This window comes from Rattus norvegicus, chromosome 9 (assembly GCF_036323735.1).
Source record: "Rattus norvegicus strain BN/NHsdMcwi chromosome 9, GRCr8, whole genome shotgun sequence".
Lineage (NCBI taxonomy): Eukaryota > Metazoa > Chordata > Mammalia > Rodentia > Muridae > Rattus > Rattus norvegicus.
This window is the reverse complement of record NC_086027.1, coordinates 18402380-18420661: the sequence shown is the minus strand read 5'-3', so window position 1 is coordinate 18420661 and position 18282 is coordinate 18402380. Positions and strand designations below refer to the sequence as shown.

The 18282-nt window shown below is 47.5% G+C and overlaps 1 protein-coding gene across 2 annotated transcripts in view; it reads right to left on the bottom strand.

The window, feature by feature from the left end:
* Rftn1 (raftlin lipid raft linker 1) overlaps positions 1-18282 on the bottom strand; it is a 197677-nt gene that overhangs the window by 79158 nt on the left and 100237 nt on the right. For both annotated transcript variants that reach the window (XM_063267578.1, NM_001135011.1), the window contains exon 4: positions 9345-9453. In XM_063267578.1, the coding sequence (XP_063123648.1) occupies positions 9345-9453 (109 nt within the window). The remainder of the gene's footprint in view (positions 1-9344; positions 9454-18282) is intronic.

The window sequence follows — 18282 nt, the reverse complement described above, 5'->3', positions numbered from 1 at the left end:
GCCTGAGGAAGTTTGCCAGTACAGGTGGCTTTGAGGTTCCAAGAGCCATGAGAAATATCAAGTTCTCACTCTGCCTGCTGCTTGTGGCTGCAGATGTAAGCTCACAGCTGATCTAGCCACCATGCCCACCACACTTCCTCACCATGATGGTGACAGACTTTTGGCCCTCTGGAGCTGTGAGTCCTAGTAAAACCCTTCCTTCAGTAGCTCCCTTTAGTCATGGCATTTTATCACAGTAATAGATAACTGACACATAGCCTACGTGGCAATGGAGAAAGAAATCAGGACACACATTTGATATGTCTTTAATAGTTTAAATTACTTATAGCCCATGTTGGTTTTAGTCAAAGTGTTTTCTAAACAAAGCATCTCCTTGTGTTTTCCTCAACACCTCTGCTTATGGTGGGTCAGTTTTGCTAATAATTCTATTAATGTTCCATGAAAGATGAAAAAAATAGGTTAGGGGCTAGGGTTTAGAGGGCAAGAGAGCTTGCTGCATAAGGGTGAAGACCAGCTCAAACTCCCAGCACCTGTGTCAAAGCCGGGCAGAGCAGCGCATTACCCCCGTGCTGGGTGGCGGCAGAGATGGGAAGCCTTGGAGATGTCTGGTTCAGTGAAAGACCCAGTCTGAAGTCAGGATGAAGACGAAAGTGTCATAGCATAGGTAACAGCCAACGCCCTCCTGCAGGCTCCAGGCATGCAGGCGTGCATTGCATAATCCCCTTCAGACAGAGACTACCATCATCTGAAGACACCGACTGCTGCATGCACTTCTCTTCAGGAATACCTGACTCAGTCTTGAAGTAGGAGCACCATTGGAATGAGTCTTTAAGAAATATAACAACGGGGGTTGGGGATTTAGCTCAGTGGTAGAGCGCTTGCCTAGGAAGCACAAGGCCCTGGGTTCGGTCCCCAGCTCTGAAAAAAAAGAACCAAGAAAAAGAAAAAAAAAAAAGAAATATAACAGCGCTCAGCTTGTAAATTTTTGATGCGTGTTACAAACTAGGAAGAACTTGAAATGTCTGTGCCCTGATTCCCAGTGCAACCAATCACAATCTCAGTAATGGGGAAAAACAGTGGACGCCAGGCGTGCAGAGCATGTATGCCCATACCCCTCACCGAGTGGAAGGCAGAGATAGGAGGACTGAGTTCAAGGTCGGCCTAGGAAGTAAACAGAGAAGGTGAGGTGAACTTGAGCACAGATTCAAAAGGAATGAAGAAAGAGAAAAGCGAGCCAAGTAGGTTTCTGGAAACAGATCATAAAAATGACCTCCACTGCCAAGAGTTAGACCAATAGCAAGTAACTCTCACGGGCTGGAGAAACTAACTTGAACAGGAAAGCCATGTGTATAGTCCTTACGCACACAGGCATGTGCACACAGACCTGTATACACACACACACACACACACACACACACACACACACACACACACACACACACACACACAGGGTTCAGCCCTGAGACCGAAATGGGACTTTTCAGAAGACAAGCACGAGCTTTGCCCTTCGGACATCCTAGCGTCTCTCACGGCACAGGGGCTCTGTGCCCCTTGAACTGGAACCTCAGATCCCTTGTTGAGAAGAACAAGGTTGAGCTAATTTAATAAGGCTATAGTAAGTTTTCTTCAGATAGCTTTTATAAAGGCCGTGTGGGGATTATAAATTCAAAGGGACCACTGTGACCGGGATGACAGCCAGGCACGGAGCAAGCAGAAGATGCAGGCTAGCCGGAGAGGATCCTCCAGCCTCAGCCTTCCAAGTGCTGTGATCACAGATGCACCCCCTTGGCAAGCTCAGTCCATTTGTGCTGACTCCTTACACACTCACCCACTTTTATACTGGCTTCAATAAAAGGGGCTTTCCCCTTTATTTTCTATAAAGGTTGACACGGAGCACATGATTCTTTAAGACTTGGCATTCAGAGAAGGGTGAGCTCAAACATCAGCCGGGTGTTAGATGTATGAGCACATGTTGACGTCAGACTGTCCCTGCTGCCACCACGAGTGAACTGTAAGAATGCAGATCCCAAATGATGTGTCGGAGTAAGCACATGAAGGCGATGTCTGTGCCAGGTGTCCCTGTCAGCACTCAGATTACAGAGTCACAAGAGGAGAAGTTGCACTAAAAAGGCACAGCATAAAACTGCTTCTTGAAGTATGTGGGGAAAAGACTCCACTCGTATAAAATTCGTAGAGTTTAAAATATATGTGTGTAGCTAGGCTAGTAACTAATATTAAAGGAAATGTGGTTGTTGGGAATGTATCCCTAAAAGGTTATACGTTAAATGGAGTGTTTCGACACATACATATAACTCCAGTTTTTAGGGGGCTGAAGCAGGAGGATGAAGAGTTTGAGGCCGGCCGCGTACCAAGACCCTGTCTCAAAAACCAGTTACGGGCTGGGGAGACGCCTCCATGACTTGCGGCACACGCATGAACACCCAAGCTCGGCTCTTGAGAAGCTATGCAGAAAGCAGGTACAGCGTGTGCAGCTGTCAGCAGAATCACAGGCTCACTGGGCGGCCATGCTAGATAAAATGCTAGGCTCCAGGTTCAGTGAGCGAGCTGTAATGAGGCGGAGAGCTGTACAGGAAGACCCCTCATGTCGACATCTGGCACCCAGGCACCTGCGGTCTCTCACGCACCCTCAAATTACATAGCAAAGGTGACCCAAAACCATTTTCCCCCATGAGGAAAACAGTGCATTTTCTTTAGTTATTTTCTGTCGGGACACACATGCTCGGTGCTGTTCTAAGTTTCACTTCCCTTAAGACAGACCCTGAAAACTGGACCGTGTTTAAAAGAGTGAATTTAGGCAGCAGTGTCAGATGTGCTAAATCCTTAATTTATTAATTTTAATTTTTAACTTATTAATTTGATCTAGGTACAGTAATACATTTTTCTACTAACACACAGCATATTGTGGGGGTATTTCAGTGACAGAACCCGGACTGTCATGAGATACACTTGACATCAGACTCTGAAGAGTTCGTTTACTTAAAACAAAAAAGAATGTGCAATGTCCCATTATTGGCCGGAAAGGTACTATTTGGCAATACTCGGATACGTGGCACACAGCAGTGAAAGAATTCTCACTTTTAACACTCCTGTGCACGGGGCTCAGTTCACACGGGTGTTCACAGCACAGCCTGAGTAAATGCTAAAGAGCAAGCCACTCCTCTCCTGCTACAATACGGGACCAAGGGACCACGCTCGTGTCCCCAGGCTCAGCAACAGTGACCTTACCCACCCCGCCATCTTTCTGGCCCATATCTTTTTTTTTTTTTTTTTGGTTCTTTTTTTCGGAGCTGGGGACCGAACCCAGGGCCTTGCGCTTCCTATGTAAGCGCTCTACCACTGAGCTAAATCCCCAGCCCCTGCTGGCCCATATCTTTTAAACAGGGCCATTATACACTTAAAAGTAAGTAGCTCTGCTGTCATCTCTACTGAGCAGACTCGGCGAGGACATAAACACCATCGTTCATCAGAGACCGAGGGGTAGCAGTCATTCAAGCTGGAAGAGCCGATATGTGTGAAGATATGAGTGGATATGAGTGGATACGATTGGCAGCGATGGCATATACTGGGCACCTGTTGCTCGTTTGTTCATCGGAATCTATGTGTGTGGACCTGGGACACTGTAGATGGCGTTTGTCTCACCATGTCTCCAGAATGACCCCTCCCCTTGCCCCACTGTGCTCTCATGCGCCCCTGACCTCTGTCGTCGTGTCCCCAGTTACTGGTGGGTTTGTGGGACAGGCATGAGCATGGGACATGAAAGGGCTCCCTAAGATAGTCCTTGAATCTCCCATCCAGCAGGTCCCCGCAGGCCCGCTCAAGGAGACAGGGTGAACTCGGACCAACCAGTACTGCATCATACAGAGGAAGAGAGATGAGGGATGGACCCCATCGGGAGGAATGGGCAAGTTTATGACTTGAGCCCCTAGAGTGGGTGCCAAGGGACTTCAATGACCTCTGGACAGAACAGGGGGATCACAGACAATAAAAAAAAATGCAGTCAGAGCTGCAGGGGAGGCAGAGGAACCTCCTAAGAAAAGAGAAGCCTCCAGACAGCAGCCAAGCCCCCACGAACTTCTAAGCCTTCAGCTCCCTCCTACCTCCTCCAGCCTCAGACGGAGAGCGGTCTACCCACCCCTATATAGTAGTCCTGTGGTTCCCACCTTCATCTCCTGCAGCTGACTCATTCACTCCGTCTGTCTGTCTGTCTGTCTGTCTGTCTGTCTGTCTGTCTGTCTGTCTCTGTCTGCCTGCCTGCCTGCCTGTCTGTCTGTCTGCCTGCCTGCCTGTCTGCCTGCCTGCCTGCCTGTCTGTCTGCCTGTCTGTCTGTCTGTGTCTGTGTCTCTGTCTCTCTCTGTCTCTCTCTCTCCCTCCTTCTTCCCTCCCCAAGTGCCAAACCCATTCTGTTCTGCAAGCCTTGAATTCACTTGCTCTGCCCTGAAGAGATCTCATTCTGGGACTCCATCTTTTTTTTTTTCTCCTCCCCCAAACGCCAAACCCTCACTTTTTCCCACCTTTTAAAAAATGCCACAGTTATCATGGTTTGTTGACAAACGGGACCTCGGCAAGGGCACAGAAGCCTTTTGTTTTACAGAATTTTCTTTTCACTTTGAGTTGGAATCTTGTGTCACATCAAGTCAGACCCTGGCTCTGGAGAAAGGCTCGGGGGCTCAGAGTACCTGCGCTCTTGATAAAGACTGGAGTTTTTGTTTTGTTTGTTTTCTGTTGCTGTGATACAAACCATGACCAAAAACGACTTGGGGAGGCACGGTTTATTTGGCTTCCGTGTTTTGATCACAATCCATCACCGAAGGACAGCAAGACAGAATTCGGCCAAGGGCAGAGGCAGGAACCACACACGGAACCAGTGTTGGCTTGTTCCCTCTGGCTTCCTCGGTCAGCTATGTATTATAGAGCCTATGCCACCTGCCTAGGAATGGCACTGCCAATAGTGGGCTGGGCCCTCTACATAAATTGGCAACTAAGAAAATGCCTCGCAAAGATATGACCATAGGCTAATCTGATCTAGAAAAATTCCTCAATTGAGGTGTCTCTGGGTTTATGTCAAGTTGAGAACTGAAGCTGTAACTGATTCCCCGGTCTTACATCGACAGACAGCTCACACTGGAAGAACGGACACCTTCTCTGGCCACCGGGGGGTACCTGCATACATGTGGTGCACGTACATAACCTCAGAAAAATACACATAAAACAAGTCTCCCAGAGAATAAAGTTAGACTCTGTTTGTAGAGGGCTGTAACACTCATAAGCTCCCAGTAAGCAAGCACCAAGCCATGCTTGCCCCACAGGCAAAGCGTCAATTCTGCCCTTCTGTTCACCAAGAACTCCAAAGCTATCAGGTTTTCCCCCTTAGGGAGGCATCAGCAGTGTCCTCTGCCGAATGCAATCCAACGAATATCCGATCACATGTTCCCTTCGCCTGGGCAAAGCTCAGGGGCTCCCCTGATGTCCCTGAAATGGTTGTCCTCATTCAAGGCACCACACTCTTAGTTCCTGAGTGGTCCTACAGGTTTCTGGCCCCATCATCAAGGTGCGTATCTCAGGAACAAGGCCCAGCACCTTGAGCCGGGGAGCAAGGTCACCTGAACCAGGAAAAGGGAGTGTGGCCTCTCCTAGACAGGATAAGGGAGCTTTCATCCACAGAAGCAGAGCATGACCTGTGACCTATGACCTCTCAAGCCTATGTATCAACAAAAGTTGACCACAAGGAAGGAAAGGAGAGAGGGGGACAGAGGGACGAGACACTAATTTCTCCTTTTCTTCTCCTGTGGCCTGGAATTGGGCCCAGGGTCTTACACATGCTAGGCAAATGCTCTCCCAGAGACCTGTAGACCAGCCCTTGAATTTTTAGACAAGAGTCTCACAATGTAGCCCAGGCTATCCTTGATCCTCCTGCCTTAGCCTCCTGGGTGCTGGTATTACAGGATCTGTCATGACCTGCCACTGATATTTTGCTGTTTCTAGTACTCCGGCTCGAGGTTCCTTGCCATTCCCAGCATCCCCACAGGAAATTCAGGTGAACTTGCTACAGCAAGACCCTTTCCCATGTGATCAGAAGACGCCCACCCATGAAGAGACCACTTTTGCCTATGGATCTACTCCACACTGGAGACAGAGCCTGGCCTTGGGTCTTTTCATACTCTTGCCCCCACAGGCATGGGGCACTACTGACTTCCCCCTCCCATCTTGATTTACAGAGCCCTCTTTGGACGCCACTTCTCCAGTTCTCTTGGTTTCTCTGCAGCCCTCAGTGCCTCTTTTTCCCTGGGAAGGGGAGACCCAGGCAGGCCCCACTGTTCAGCAACCCAGGGCTGAATACTCACTAAGCTCCCAGTGCCAGGCAGAGCGAGCCTTCCCGGCCAGCTCGGGGTCCTCTTTGAAGATGTGTCACAAGCAGGTATTGGAAGACTAAGTGACCCTGAAACCTTCAAAGAGCTTTGCAACCTCAATCCTCATTTATACATGTATGATTGTGACACTTGTGAGCCACTGTCTGGTGTCACTGGCTCCAGCCTCCCGCTGCCACCACTTTAAAAGCTAGACCAGCGTTTGGGTCAGTAATGGCTCCTGCCTCTGTGGCTTGCCCTGAAGTCCAGATAGCATAAGAGGTTTGAACATTTTTATGAATGAACGTGCAGACCATTCGCTGTAGGGCTGGTTTCTTCCACTCTCCTCTGGGAACAGGCTATGCCTGAGGGCCTCAGTCAGCCCAGACCTACCCCTAGGACAACAGCGGAGTCCTGGCCCCAAGGGAATTCAGGGGACACAGTCATTCCCATAGCCTCCTCTGTATCCTTGGCTCTGGGACTTGGAAAGAATCTTGCTAAGCTTTCCAAGACTGCATTTGAAATGTTCTGTGCTCTGCAATCATTTGCACACAGGCCCTTTGGCTGACACCCTGCTGGGTAAGAGTGGGAAAATAGCACACAGTACCCTAGGTTTAACCACACCATGGCTCTCAGACCCTCTGTGCAAGGATGGCTGAGGGGAGGGGACTGTAAATTATAGTGCCTTCAGGAGATTCTACAGGACACAGAGATGACTTTACTTTTTCCAAACTGAGGGAAATAATAAGGGCTCATCCCACTTCTAGTCAGACTTTCTAGCCAAAAAGTTCCACTAATTTAAAACATTTGGTGGGAAAATCATATTGAGACTTTGCTTTTACGGGAGAAAAACCAGCCTGGTTTGCATTAAACTCTAACATGAAGAGAATATGAGTTTATCTCTCTTGATGGGACAATGGCAAACAGGCTAATTACCATTTTATCTGAAGACACGACTATTCCGTACAGGAGGAGGAGTCCTTACTTCACACACACGATGACCGGATATACAGTAATGACAGCAAGCCACAGGTGGATGGGAATGCCACCATCTCCTACCCGAAGGGCAATGAATCAGAAAAACCAACTCCCTCTCCACTAGCAGTCACTAATTACCCACAACCCAGAGTTTTTATTAAACATATAGAATGAGCAGGTGCAATTATAGCAATTGTTGAATGGTCCTCGGACACCGGTGCCTAGACACTCCCATATATCGTTGAGTGGGAAAAGAAACGGCTAGGCTAAGAGGGGAAATTAAAAGTTAAGTAGAATGCAGCTAACGTCCTCGAGGGCCTAGTCCCTATACAAATGTTGCATTAAGGAAGCACAACAGCCAAGTAACCCGCAGAGCAGGGTACTGATTCCTGGACGTCTAATGCAATGGGTCTGCCGCACAATGGTCTTGTTTGGTTATGGCCAAGGCACTCAGGAGCACACTGGAGATAGCATACAAAGCCCCTCCCCCACAGCTTCCTCCAACACCGGTAGCTATCTCAAGCAACCAAGTTGTAACCACACGTTCCCCAGGCTTCAGCTCATTAGCAACTGCAGCTCCTAGGAGGTCTCTGTCCAACTTTATTAGAGTATTATTTGCAATGAAGACTGCCCTACTCATGTAGACACGTGACTTAGAAAAACACTGTGTCTCTGCATCTATACACGTGTAAGCACGAACAAACCCACCTCTGTTCCTAAATAATCATCTAAATTCTACCAAAGTAGAGAAGCCCTTCATGGTCCTAGTAAAATTAGCTTCGTTTGACCCGTGGAGAGCTCATCTGGCTTTCAGTCTGGGGCTCCCGAGTGATTACTCCCAGGGCCTTGGAGCCTTGAATGCTCTACAGATGCAGATGCCAAAAGGAGGGAAGAGAACAAACAACCCTTAAAGGAACTCTCACTTCTCCGCTCTTCTGCAAAGTTCCTCATAACATAGCACTCTCTGTGGCTCTCTCTGGCCTCTTCTCTGCCTGGGTACGATGCCTGACCTCCATTGTTCCCACTGCCTCGGCTTGACCTGTCCCAGCACAGCCATGTCACCAATACTCCTGCTACCTCCCATCCCAGCCTCCCACCTCCCCTATCCCTGGCAGCCTCTGTAACCTGTGCTTCAGGTCAGTGGCTTCCTCACAGCACCGCTCCCCTACCCTGCCTTCCCAGCCATCAGGACCACAGTGAGTTTGTGCTGTGTCCCAACGCCTTCTATTCCTGGTTCAAAGTAGAAAATCCGATCACTAGCTATTTGGACCTCAAGTGGCTGTTTGGACTTGTGTGGGACCATTCCAGTCAGTTTCCTTGTGACATGTCAGAAACAGGCTGCAGGTAGCACTGCGGTACCACGAGATGACAAAGGCTCTGAAAAGTTCCCAGGACCTAGTCATGTCAAAGCTTCCGCAATGTCATTGCTCATCATGTCACTCACAGGCCTGTGGTGGGGTGAAAAAACTACTGAGTGCCAGTCATAAAAGTGTGGCTCCTGTGAGTGAGCAGAGCCTAAGCCTCGGTTACAGTAACTATTACTGGTTTATGTGTCTACTACACTAGACAGTGTCCATCTTTAATTTAGAATGCACCCTCTATCCTCTGTCTGTGTGAGTGTGTGTGTGTGTGTGTGTGTGTGTGTGTGTGTGTGTGTGTGTCTGTCTGTCTGTCTGTCTGTCTGTCTGTCTGTCTCGGGTGCTGCACCGCATGACCCACCTAGAGCCAGGCAGTTAACTAATCACTATAACAAGATGGCACCTGTGAGTCAGACCCACTCAAGGGTTTGGGTATGTTCAGTAGTGAGTCTGTAGGCCCGGATCCAACTCCAGCCCTAGAAGACAAGACACGGGGTTGCCCCGGCATCAGCAGAAGACCGTCTTGTTCCAGAGTCATCTCCAGTTGTACTCTTGCAGTGTGGCTAACGGGCTCACTGCTCTCCAGCACATCCACTTAGGCACCTGCCCTGTGAGCTGTTCCCTGTCTCACTGTGGTGCTTACCTTCTTAATGAACTCCGGGACGAGCTTCTGGTCTGCCAGGTGTTCTAAGGAGGAGCAGTGATCCAGTTCCAAGATGTACCCTTCATTGGGAAGCTCTGCCTTCTGGGACCTGGAGAAACCAAGAAAGAAATTCTGCACAGTCTTTCTTTATAGAAAGAATCACGGGAAAGGTCATGAAGCCTCCGGATGTTTCCTGAATGTAACGAACAAGACAGCAGTGACAGAAAACAAACTGTGGTAAACAAGACATGCATGGGCACATGCGTGTGTGTGTGTGTGTGTGTGTGTGTGTGTGTGTGTGTGTGTATGAATCTGTATGTGTTTATGTATGAATCTCTAGGTCACTGAAAGATCTCGGGAAGGTTGGGTACGATCTCAGCATTTAGTCTAACGCAGGAGGATTGAGACTTTGCAGTCGGCCTGGAATCTCAAAGACAGGGCAGAGACAGAAAGAGGGACAAGAAAGAAGGTTAGATGGAGAGAAAGGATGAAGGGAGGAGGGAGAGAAGAAAAAAGGAGGAAGGATATAGGAGGAGGGAGAGGAGTAGAAGGGATGGGCTTAGAGCTGGTCTCCGTGTAAAACATCATCACAGAATGAGAGGTATAAGCAATATGGCTTATAGAGTAGACACAATGACAACGTTTGGGTGGACGGGGCTCTCATGTAACATGCTTCCATTGGTTTCCATCTTCTGGGGAAAGGCTTAGCAACAGACACACACACAGCCCATCCAAGCGGTGGCCTCTGCATGGAGAGGCCCCTCAGGGACAGATCTTGTGGCAACGATGTGGGGTAAAAGTGACGTCAGCTGTAACTCTCAAGCCGTCCTTTTCAATGAAGAAAACAGACTTAGAAAATGTATTTTTAAGGCTATTAATGGGCTCAACTCCCTACCAAGGAGAGGCTGGCAACACCTACTGAAATAAAAGATAAATCACGCATGTATACAAGAACATGCATGTATATGTGTGTGTGGATACATGTGCAAGCATGCACGTGTATGCCTGTACGTATGTGACAGAAATTAAAAGAGTATGAGGCTACTCCAAGCAGAAATTTTGGAGAAGCAGTGTGTAATGAAGGGTGGCCAGAGGTACAGGCCTTGGCTTTTGAGATGACTAGAGAGGCTTGCCTGGTTCACCCCACTGACGGCTGAGCTGGCTGCTCCCCTACTCAGACCCACCCTGACCCTGCACACAAGTGAACCATCCTTCAGGAGAGGCATGAGCGAATAGCCACCAGAGAGAGACTCCACTGATTCACAGTCACCTCTCTGTGACGTCTGTGTATCAACAGCATGGCCCTGGGGAGCCCTCGGAAGCTGCATGGTGTCAGAAGTTGAAGGAGTTTCTTAGGCCCACCAGGCCTGAAGCAACATGGTGTGCAGAGAACAATCAACACAGGATGTTACCTCAGTGGTTGGCCACAGGGTCCCTACCACAGGCCTAGATGCTCTGCACCAGCTGAGGACTAAGTGGCCTTCCTGGCGCTGTGAAGCTACCCTATCAGAGGTCTTTCAACACACACACACACACACACACACACACACACACACACACACACCACTGCATACCACACATACACACTTGCATACCACACACAATCACCGAACATATCATCACACATACACATACCACACATTTCATACCACAAACACACACATAAACATATACACAATCACATACCACACACACAATACTACACATATCATCATTACATCACACACACAGCACAAACAGTACAGTAATTGTGAATTAATATTTGTTATCATAGTTTAAAAATGAAGCTCCAAGGTTCCCACATACTATGAAAAGCAATTTATGCTTCTATTAACCATCTGGGAATGATTTACATAAAATTTAAAAGAGAAAAAAATTACGGAGGCTTTGGTGTCCCCAGGTGTGAGATTGTGGTTCATTAAGCAACCTTCAACAGGTTATTTTTATTTCATCGCTTCCTCTAGCATATCCTTTCTGAGGTGGCATAGTGTTTGAAATGTAAACGAATAGGCTGACTTCAAACCGGTCCATCTGGAATAGACTAATTCTAACAGAATTAGCCAGCTCAGAACCCAGGCATCTTGTTTCAGTAGTTGGCCAGAGATTTAACCACGTTCTTACTTCTTTCCCTAGAAAATCTAAGACAGAAAAATCCAGACCTTTAAAAGAGATTTAGAGAAAGCATGCTGTCATCTGGGTTATGTGACATCTCAAATGGCAAAGAGTAGAACCGGGGAAAGACCTCTAACGATGTTTAGTCCTTCTAGCCCAAGGAAGGGCCCTGAGTTCAATCCCAAAATCCTTGTAAAAATCCAGGCCTGGCAGAGTTTATAATCCCATCACCAGGGAGGCAGAGACTAATGAATGCCTGCCAATCTCTGGGTGGCCACCCTGCCTAGCCTAGTCATTATGCCCCAGGTCCCAATGAGAGACCTATCCATAAACAGTTCTTTGAGTAACATCCAATGTTGATCTCATCACACACACACACACACACACACACACACACCACACACACACTATACACACACACACGCTACATACACGCACAAACACACACACACACTACACACACCACACACACACTACACACACAAACACACACTACACACCCACCACACACACACTATACACACACTACACACACAAACACACACTATACACACCACACACACTACACACACATACATATACACATACACACTATACACAGACACTACACACACACTACATATACACACACACGATACACACACAATACACACATACACACTACACACACACCACACACACACTACACACACTACACACACACAAACACACACTATACACACCACACACACTATACACACACACTACGTATACACACACACTATACACACACACTACACACATATTACATATACACACACACAATACACATACACACTACATACACACAGACACAGACACACACACACACACACACACACGCACACACGCACAAGCACGCAACCATCCCAGCTCTTACACACATGGAGACTGACACCTGATACATATGGTTATTTATAAATGGCCATTAGGATTATAATCGCGGGTCCGCAGTCCATCATTGGAGGGAAAACAAGGCAGGAACTTAAGCCGCCAGCTGCATCACATCCACAGTCAGGAGCAGAAAGAAATAAATGCATATAGGTCTACTCACATACATGATCTCAGCTACTCTCTCCTCTCTTAGTGTTCAGGAGCGCCTGCCCAAGGACTGGCTCTTTGTGTATCAGTTAATGACCAAGACCCTGACCCAGGTAACTGCTCAAACGAGGATCTCTTCTCGGGAGACTTTAGGTTGTGTCAACAGTTAAAACTGCCAACTCAGCAGACACACCACAGAGTTTTAGACAGTAAGGACATCATGCTGTGAGCCACTCAGAGTGACATAACATCACAGAACACAGGCATCTCAGTCCCTGAGAAGGAAGACATGGGGACACTCTGTTCAGAAATGCACTCTCGGAGGACAGGCCTGGTAAGGCAGTTGAACAAGCATAGCCCAGAATGGTAACAAGTATGCGTGTCCCTGAAAATCACCCCGGGATAAAGAAGTGGCTCCTAGAAGCCTCCGAGAGGCAGGGTCTGGCTTCTGAGGAAATCACAGTGTAAGGGGACAGCCAGCTTCTAAGTAAGAAGCAGTGACCAGAGTCTCCTGCTAGGTGGTCACCTGTGGGCGAGGAAAAGGCCATATATACTCCCCAAAAGCCCTGTGGTCTTAGAAAAGGACACAGGAAACGCCTACCTTCCCCTAGCTTGGAGCTCTGATGTCTGTACTTCTAGAATAGAGAGATGTGGATTGAAACACAAGGAAAACAGAGGGTCACAATGTGATCCGTGTGGGGACATGGGACTGACAGCCTCCCAGGTTGTTGTGTTTGAAAACACCACAAGCAGCAAAGCCTGGAGAGGTTCAGGGACACATTATGACATGCGTTTATTATCTCCCAGGCCCGAACTTCATAAGTGGTCTTGTAGTTCAGAAGCTGAAGAGTCCAGAGCTAGCTAGAAAGGTGCCACATCTACCCTAAACCTTGAGACAGTTTCCTCAAACTTCCTGGGCTTCCGTTGCTTTCCTGGCAGGTAGGACTGCGGTGAGTATCTGTCTAATAGAAAGCCCACAGGGACAGGATCATACAGACCTCCCAGAACACAGAGAAAAAAGAGCTTTTAGTCGGAAGTACACAGACGTTCTTGAAGGACCACATAGGTGACATGGCTTGACGGTTTAAAAGGACCCTCCCCTTCCAGCTTGAGGGGCAGCTGGGAGACAATCTCAGTAGATGCTTTCCAAGCAGTCTGGGGATGGGGAGAAGCAATGGGACCTCCTGCTTTCAAGGTGGCATCTTTATAATACCCCAGAGACGGGTTGTAGGGTGTGAAGGGAAGAAAGCAGGGGAGATGGCTCCCACAGATCGCTGCCCTTGCAGTTAGAGAGAGGGATGAATGAAATTCGCCACAGTCACAATGGGAAATGCTTTGGCTGGCACAGGTGTGGCAGGGGAAGAGGACTGACAGTTCAGTTCCATCCATGGTAAATGGGACATACCCAGATGACATCAATGGTAAATAAATGTGACATACCCAGATGACAGACCTCCACGTAGAAATGTCTGCCAGACAGTGGAAAATACATTCAAGTCTGAAGCTAGGGCTGTGACTTGGTTTGCAGACTGCCTGACTAGCATTTGTAAAGCCCCTAGTTTAATCCTAACTGCTGAGTGAGTCCGGCATGGCGTTGCACACCTGTAATTCCAGCACTGGGGGGGGGGCGGGGGGGTGGAGCCGGGAAAACCAAATGTTCAAGGCCATGCTCAACTGTGGCACAAGTTCAAAGGCAGCCTGACCTACACAAGACTCTGTGTCAGGAAGAAAGAAATGGAGGGGGGGAGGAAGGGAGGGAGGAGGGAGGGAGGGAGGGATTCACACACTCTCCAACTCAGGTAGCATCGACATGGTGGTTAAAGCCTGAGACCAGCTGAGATCTTCCAGGATTCTCAAGACTCTTCATTCTAAGAACCCAGGGAAGCAAGGAAGAGATCACGGTAAATCTAAAACACAGAGCTATCTGAGGGGACTGTTTTCTGGAAGTTGATTAAGGCAGCTTGCTGCTGAGGATGGGAGAAGTTACCCTGTCAATTGCTTGCACGAACAAACTCGGCATCCTCTCTCTAACTTGCATATTCTTCCAAAATCACATTCGAGGGCACAGGTCTGTGGGTCCTTGTGTGCCTTTAATATCTGAGTACTCTGTTAAACCAACAGACTGTCAAGATACTGTGCAGGATTGGTTCAAGATACCTGGGGTCCTTTAGAGACAAATGTGCTTCTGGATTGTCTCCTAGAAGCAACCTTGGGGAGATTTAAGGGAGCTCTCTAGTCTGTCCCTGCACGGGCCTCACGGGTGTTCGTGGCACTGGAGAGTAGAGGGTGTCTAAGTTCAGTCACTCCAAAGGAGTCCTCATAGCTTGGGAATGACCCTCTCCGAGTCATTAAAGATGCACACGTCTAAGTAAATCCTGTTACTACAGGTTGCTATAAACATCTGAAGTGATCGCAGGCAAAACAGGGAAGCCCTGACTGAGTTCTCCTTACCAAGTAAGAATAACTTGTAAGCTGAGCTCATTTGGGTCCTTGGGGGGCAAATCTAATTTAAAGCTACTTAAAAGTTCTTTAAAAAGGATCAACTATGTAAGTAATAAACACATGGCAGAGAGCCATGATATGCATGACTTTTCAGTAATAAATGTGCAACAGATCTCACGCCAGCATCTTAATCTTAGATGTCATGACCTAAGTCATTTTAAAGATGAGTCTAAGTTATTCCCCTTTGCCTAAGCCAGCGGGCAAAGCTTAAATTCTAGCCATAAAAAGAAGAGAGGTTGTCTAGCTCACCAGCAAAGCTATTTCTGCTCTATATAGAAATAATTGTGAGACACAAGAACAAGCTTAGACTGGAGCACTTCTCCAGCCAGATAAAAAGTTATTTAGTAAATATCAGTTGTCAAAAACAAATCCTTTATCTCTGGGAAACAGGAAGAGAGGTTAACACTCAGCCATTCCAGCCAATCCTTTTTTTTTTTTGTCTTTCTTCCTCCGAAACAACAAACACCAGGTTAAATTAGAAAGGTCAGAATAGCTATTTTTGGCTTTGTTCTTTAAATAGTAGAGAAAGAAACGAGCCAGACGTAGCCCTGTGCTGATTATCTTTTGTCAACGTGACACAAGCTAGAATCTGAAAGGAGAGACCCTTAACTGGAAAACAAAATGCCCCATCTGACTGGCCCCTAGGCCGCTCTGCCAGGGCGCTTCCTTGATTAAGGATTAATGTGGAAAGGCCCAGCCCACTACAGGCAGTGCCAGCCCTGGTCATGTGAGCTGAGTGACCAATGAAGAGCAAGCCGCATGGGGTTGGTGGCATCAAGTCAGATATTGCCCTTAAGAAACGTACAGTGCAAGGGGTGGAGAGATGGCTTAGGAGTTAAGAACATTTGCTGCTCCAGGAGAAAACTTGGGTTCGATTCCCAGCAGCGAACTCCAGCTCCAAGGAATTATCCAATGTCTCTGGTCTCGACACACACCTATACTCCATGTACACACGGGCACAGGCAGGCTGACATTCTCACACTCGTGCGCGCACGCATTTACAAAGAACAAAATATTAAAAATAAAACAAACTATATTCGAATAGAAGCAGGAGATTTATTTCTACTGTCTAGGGCCAGGAAGTACTTCTTGAATTAAGGGGCAGATGAACGGCATCTTTAATGCTGTTTAGCGATTAGTCACAGAGCCGTAGAGGATAGAAATTGGTGAAGTCCTGGCTAGAATACAAGTGGATGGAACAAGATGGAAATACGAGTCAGTTTGGCAACGCTCCCTGAACACAGGCAGGCATGCTTGTTACCCAGCTGTGCCAAGAGTAGGTGGCAGATGCATGGAGTAACCCACGGTTAGAATGAGTCTGGGGAAGGCAGTCATTGGTGCCTAAAGAAGTGGATCGGGGACAAGCGGAACTTCCCTTCATCCTGACAGGAAGTTCAAGGTGGCGTCACATTAAGCTGGTCGCACAGTGTGATACAGAAGAACGGAAAGATTTTTGAGTGAGAGAGAGAGAAATCTCAGGCACTTCTTCGCCCCGCCTTCGGTGGCTTGTGGGAGGATAATAAACCAAGATGTTCCTGAGATGCTTCTGAAATAATCAGAAAAAGTGAAGATTTTTCTACAATTTGTATAATCCATCTTTAAAAAATGAAAGAAGAAAAAAAAAACTACAACTATGAACCGAGAGCAATGGAGTTCGAAGTTCCCCTAACGCTACCCTAAAGGTTAAAAAGTGCTGCAGAGGAAAAAGAGTGGTGGAAAAGAATAAGGAAAGAAACCTTCACGGATCTTTAATGGATGCAGCAACAGAAGCATCGGGGAAGCCCAGGAGGAGGTGGGAAGGAGGGTGCGCCCACCAGGCCACTGCCTCTTTTGATGTCCCCTGCCCCTGCCACCGGCGGATACTTATTTCTGCCAAAAAGGACTGGTATCTATCGGAACATTCTGGAAACGATGACGCTGTCACCACACACTCTCAGGGAGCTGTGTGCTGCCAAGCAAGTATCTGTTACAGGGGAACATCGACACACTCCACCGTTACTTTAGAGGACATCTTGCCACATCCTGTCTCGGAGCTTACAGCTGTGTCTCTGCTAGATTAAACCACCTAACTCCTAGTTCAGGGCCAAAAGAATGTCAGCGACCGAGCTCCAGGGACTCTTGGCACCTCTATCCCACACCGGCTGCACCCATATACACAGCTAAACTTGCTATTGATTGTAAACTGTAATAAATCTGTTTTAAAAAGAACATGAGGTACTTTGTCTTCCCCCCCTCACCTCCCCACAGGAGACTATTTTAGCTAAAATAACCCGCAGATCAACCTTCTGGAGCTCTTAGCTGAAAGTGTTCCTCTGGACACGGCCATTCCCAGACAGCCTTCCTGCTTCATAAAGGCTGCCTCTGGTGCCAGGATACCTTCAACCTAATCAGAACCCAAGCGGCAGAGACTACTGATTCCATTTTTTTCTCCCAAATTCTCTGAAAATAACTATAAAAAGTACTCTCTGTTCCCTCTCTGTGCGAGTCGTGTCTTTTTCCACATATATCACTACTGCTGACCTAGCATGGACGTCTCAAAGTGACTTCAAAGCTCTAAGCAAGTTACTTCTAACAATAATGTTGAACCCCATGCTCTCGAAAATATGAGGCAAAAATTATCCTCAAATTGCTATGTTAATGTAATTACAGTTTCAGTGGGTTTTACTGTGACCTGAGAAAACCACTTGAGGCTTCATACAAAAATAAAACAAGGGGCTGGGGATTTAGCTCAGTGGTAGAGCGCTTACCTAGGAAGCGCAAGGCCCTGGGTTCGGTCCCCAGCTCCGAAAAAAAAAAAAAAAGAACCAAAAAAAAAAAAACAAAAAAACAAAACAAAACAAAAAAACAAAAAACAAAAAACACAGAAGTGACCCTTGTCTGGGAGAATTGTTCTCTTACTACTATCCATGCTGCAAATTTATTGTAATCATTTATTATAATATGAAGGTTGGGGATATATGCCAGTGGTAGAGACTGTGTTTAGCGAAGTGCGAGGCCCTGGGTCTGACCCCTAGCGAGGGAGAGAAATAATGCAGAACCTACTAAGGAAAGAAACAATGGAGGTCTTAGGGCTAGAGAGATGCTCTGGGGTTATGAACACTTACTGTTCCTTCTGAGGACGTAAGTTCAGTCTCCAGCACCCATGCTGGAGAGCTCCAGCTCCAGGGAGGGTCTGATGCCCTCTTCTGGCCTCCACAGGCACCTGCAGTCATTCACACACACACACACACACACACACACACACACACACACACAGCACACACAA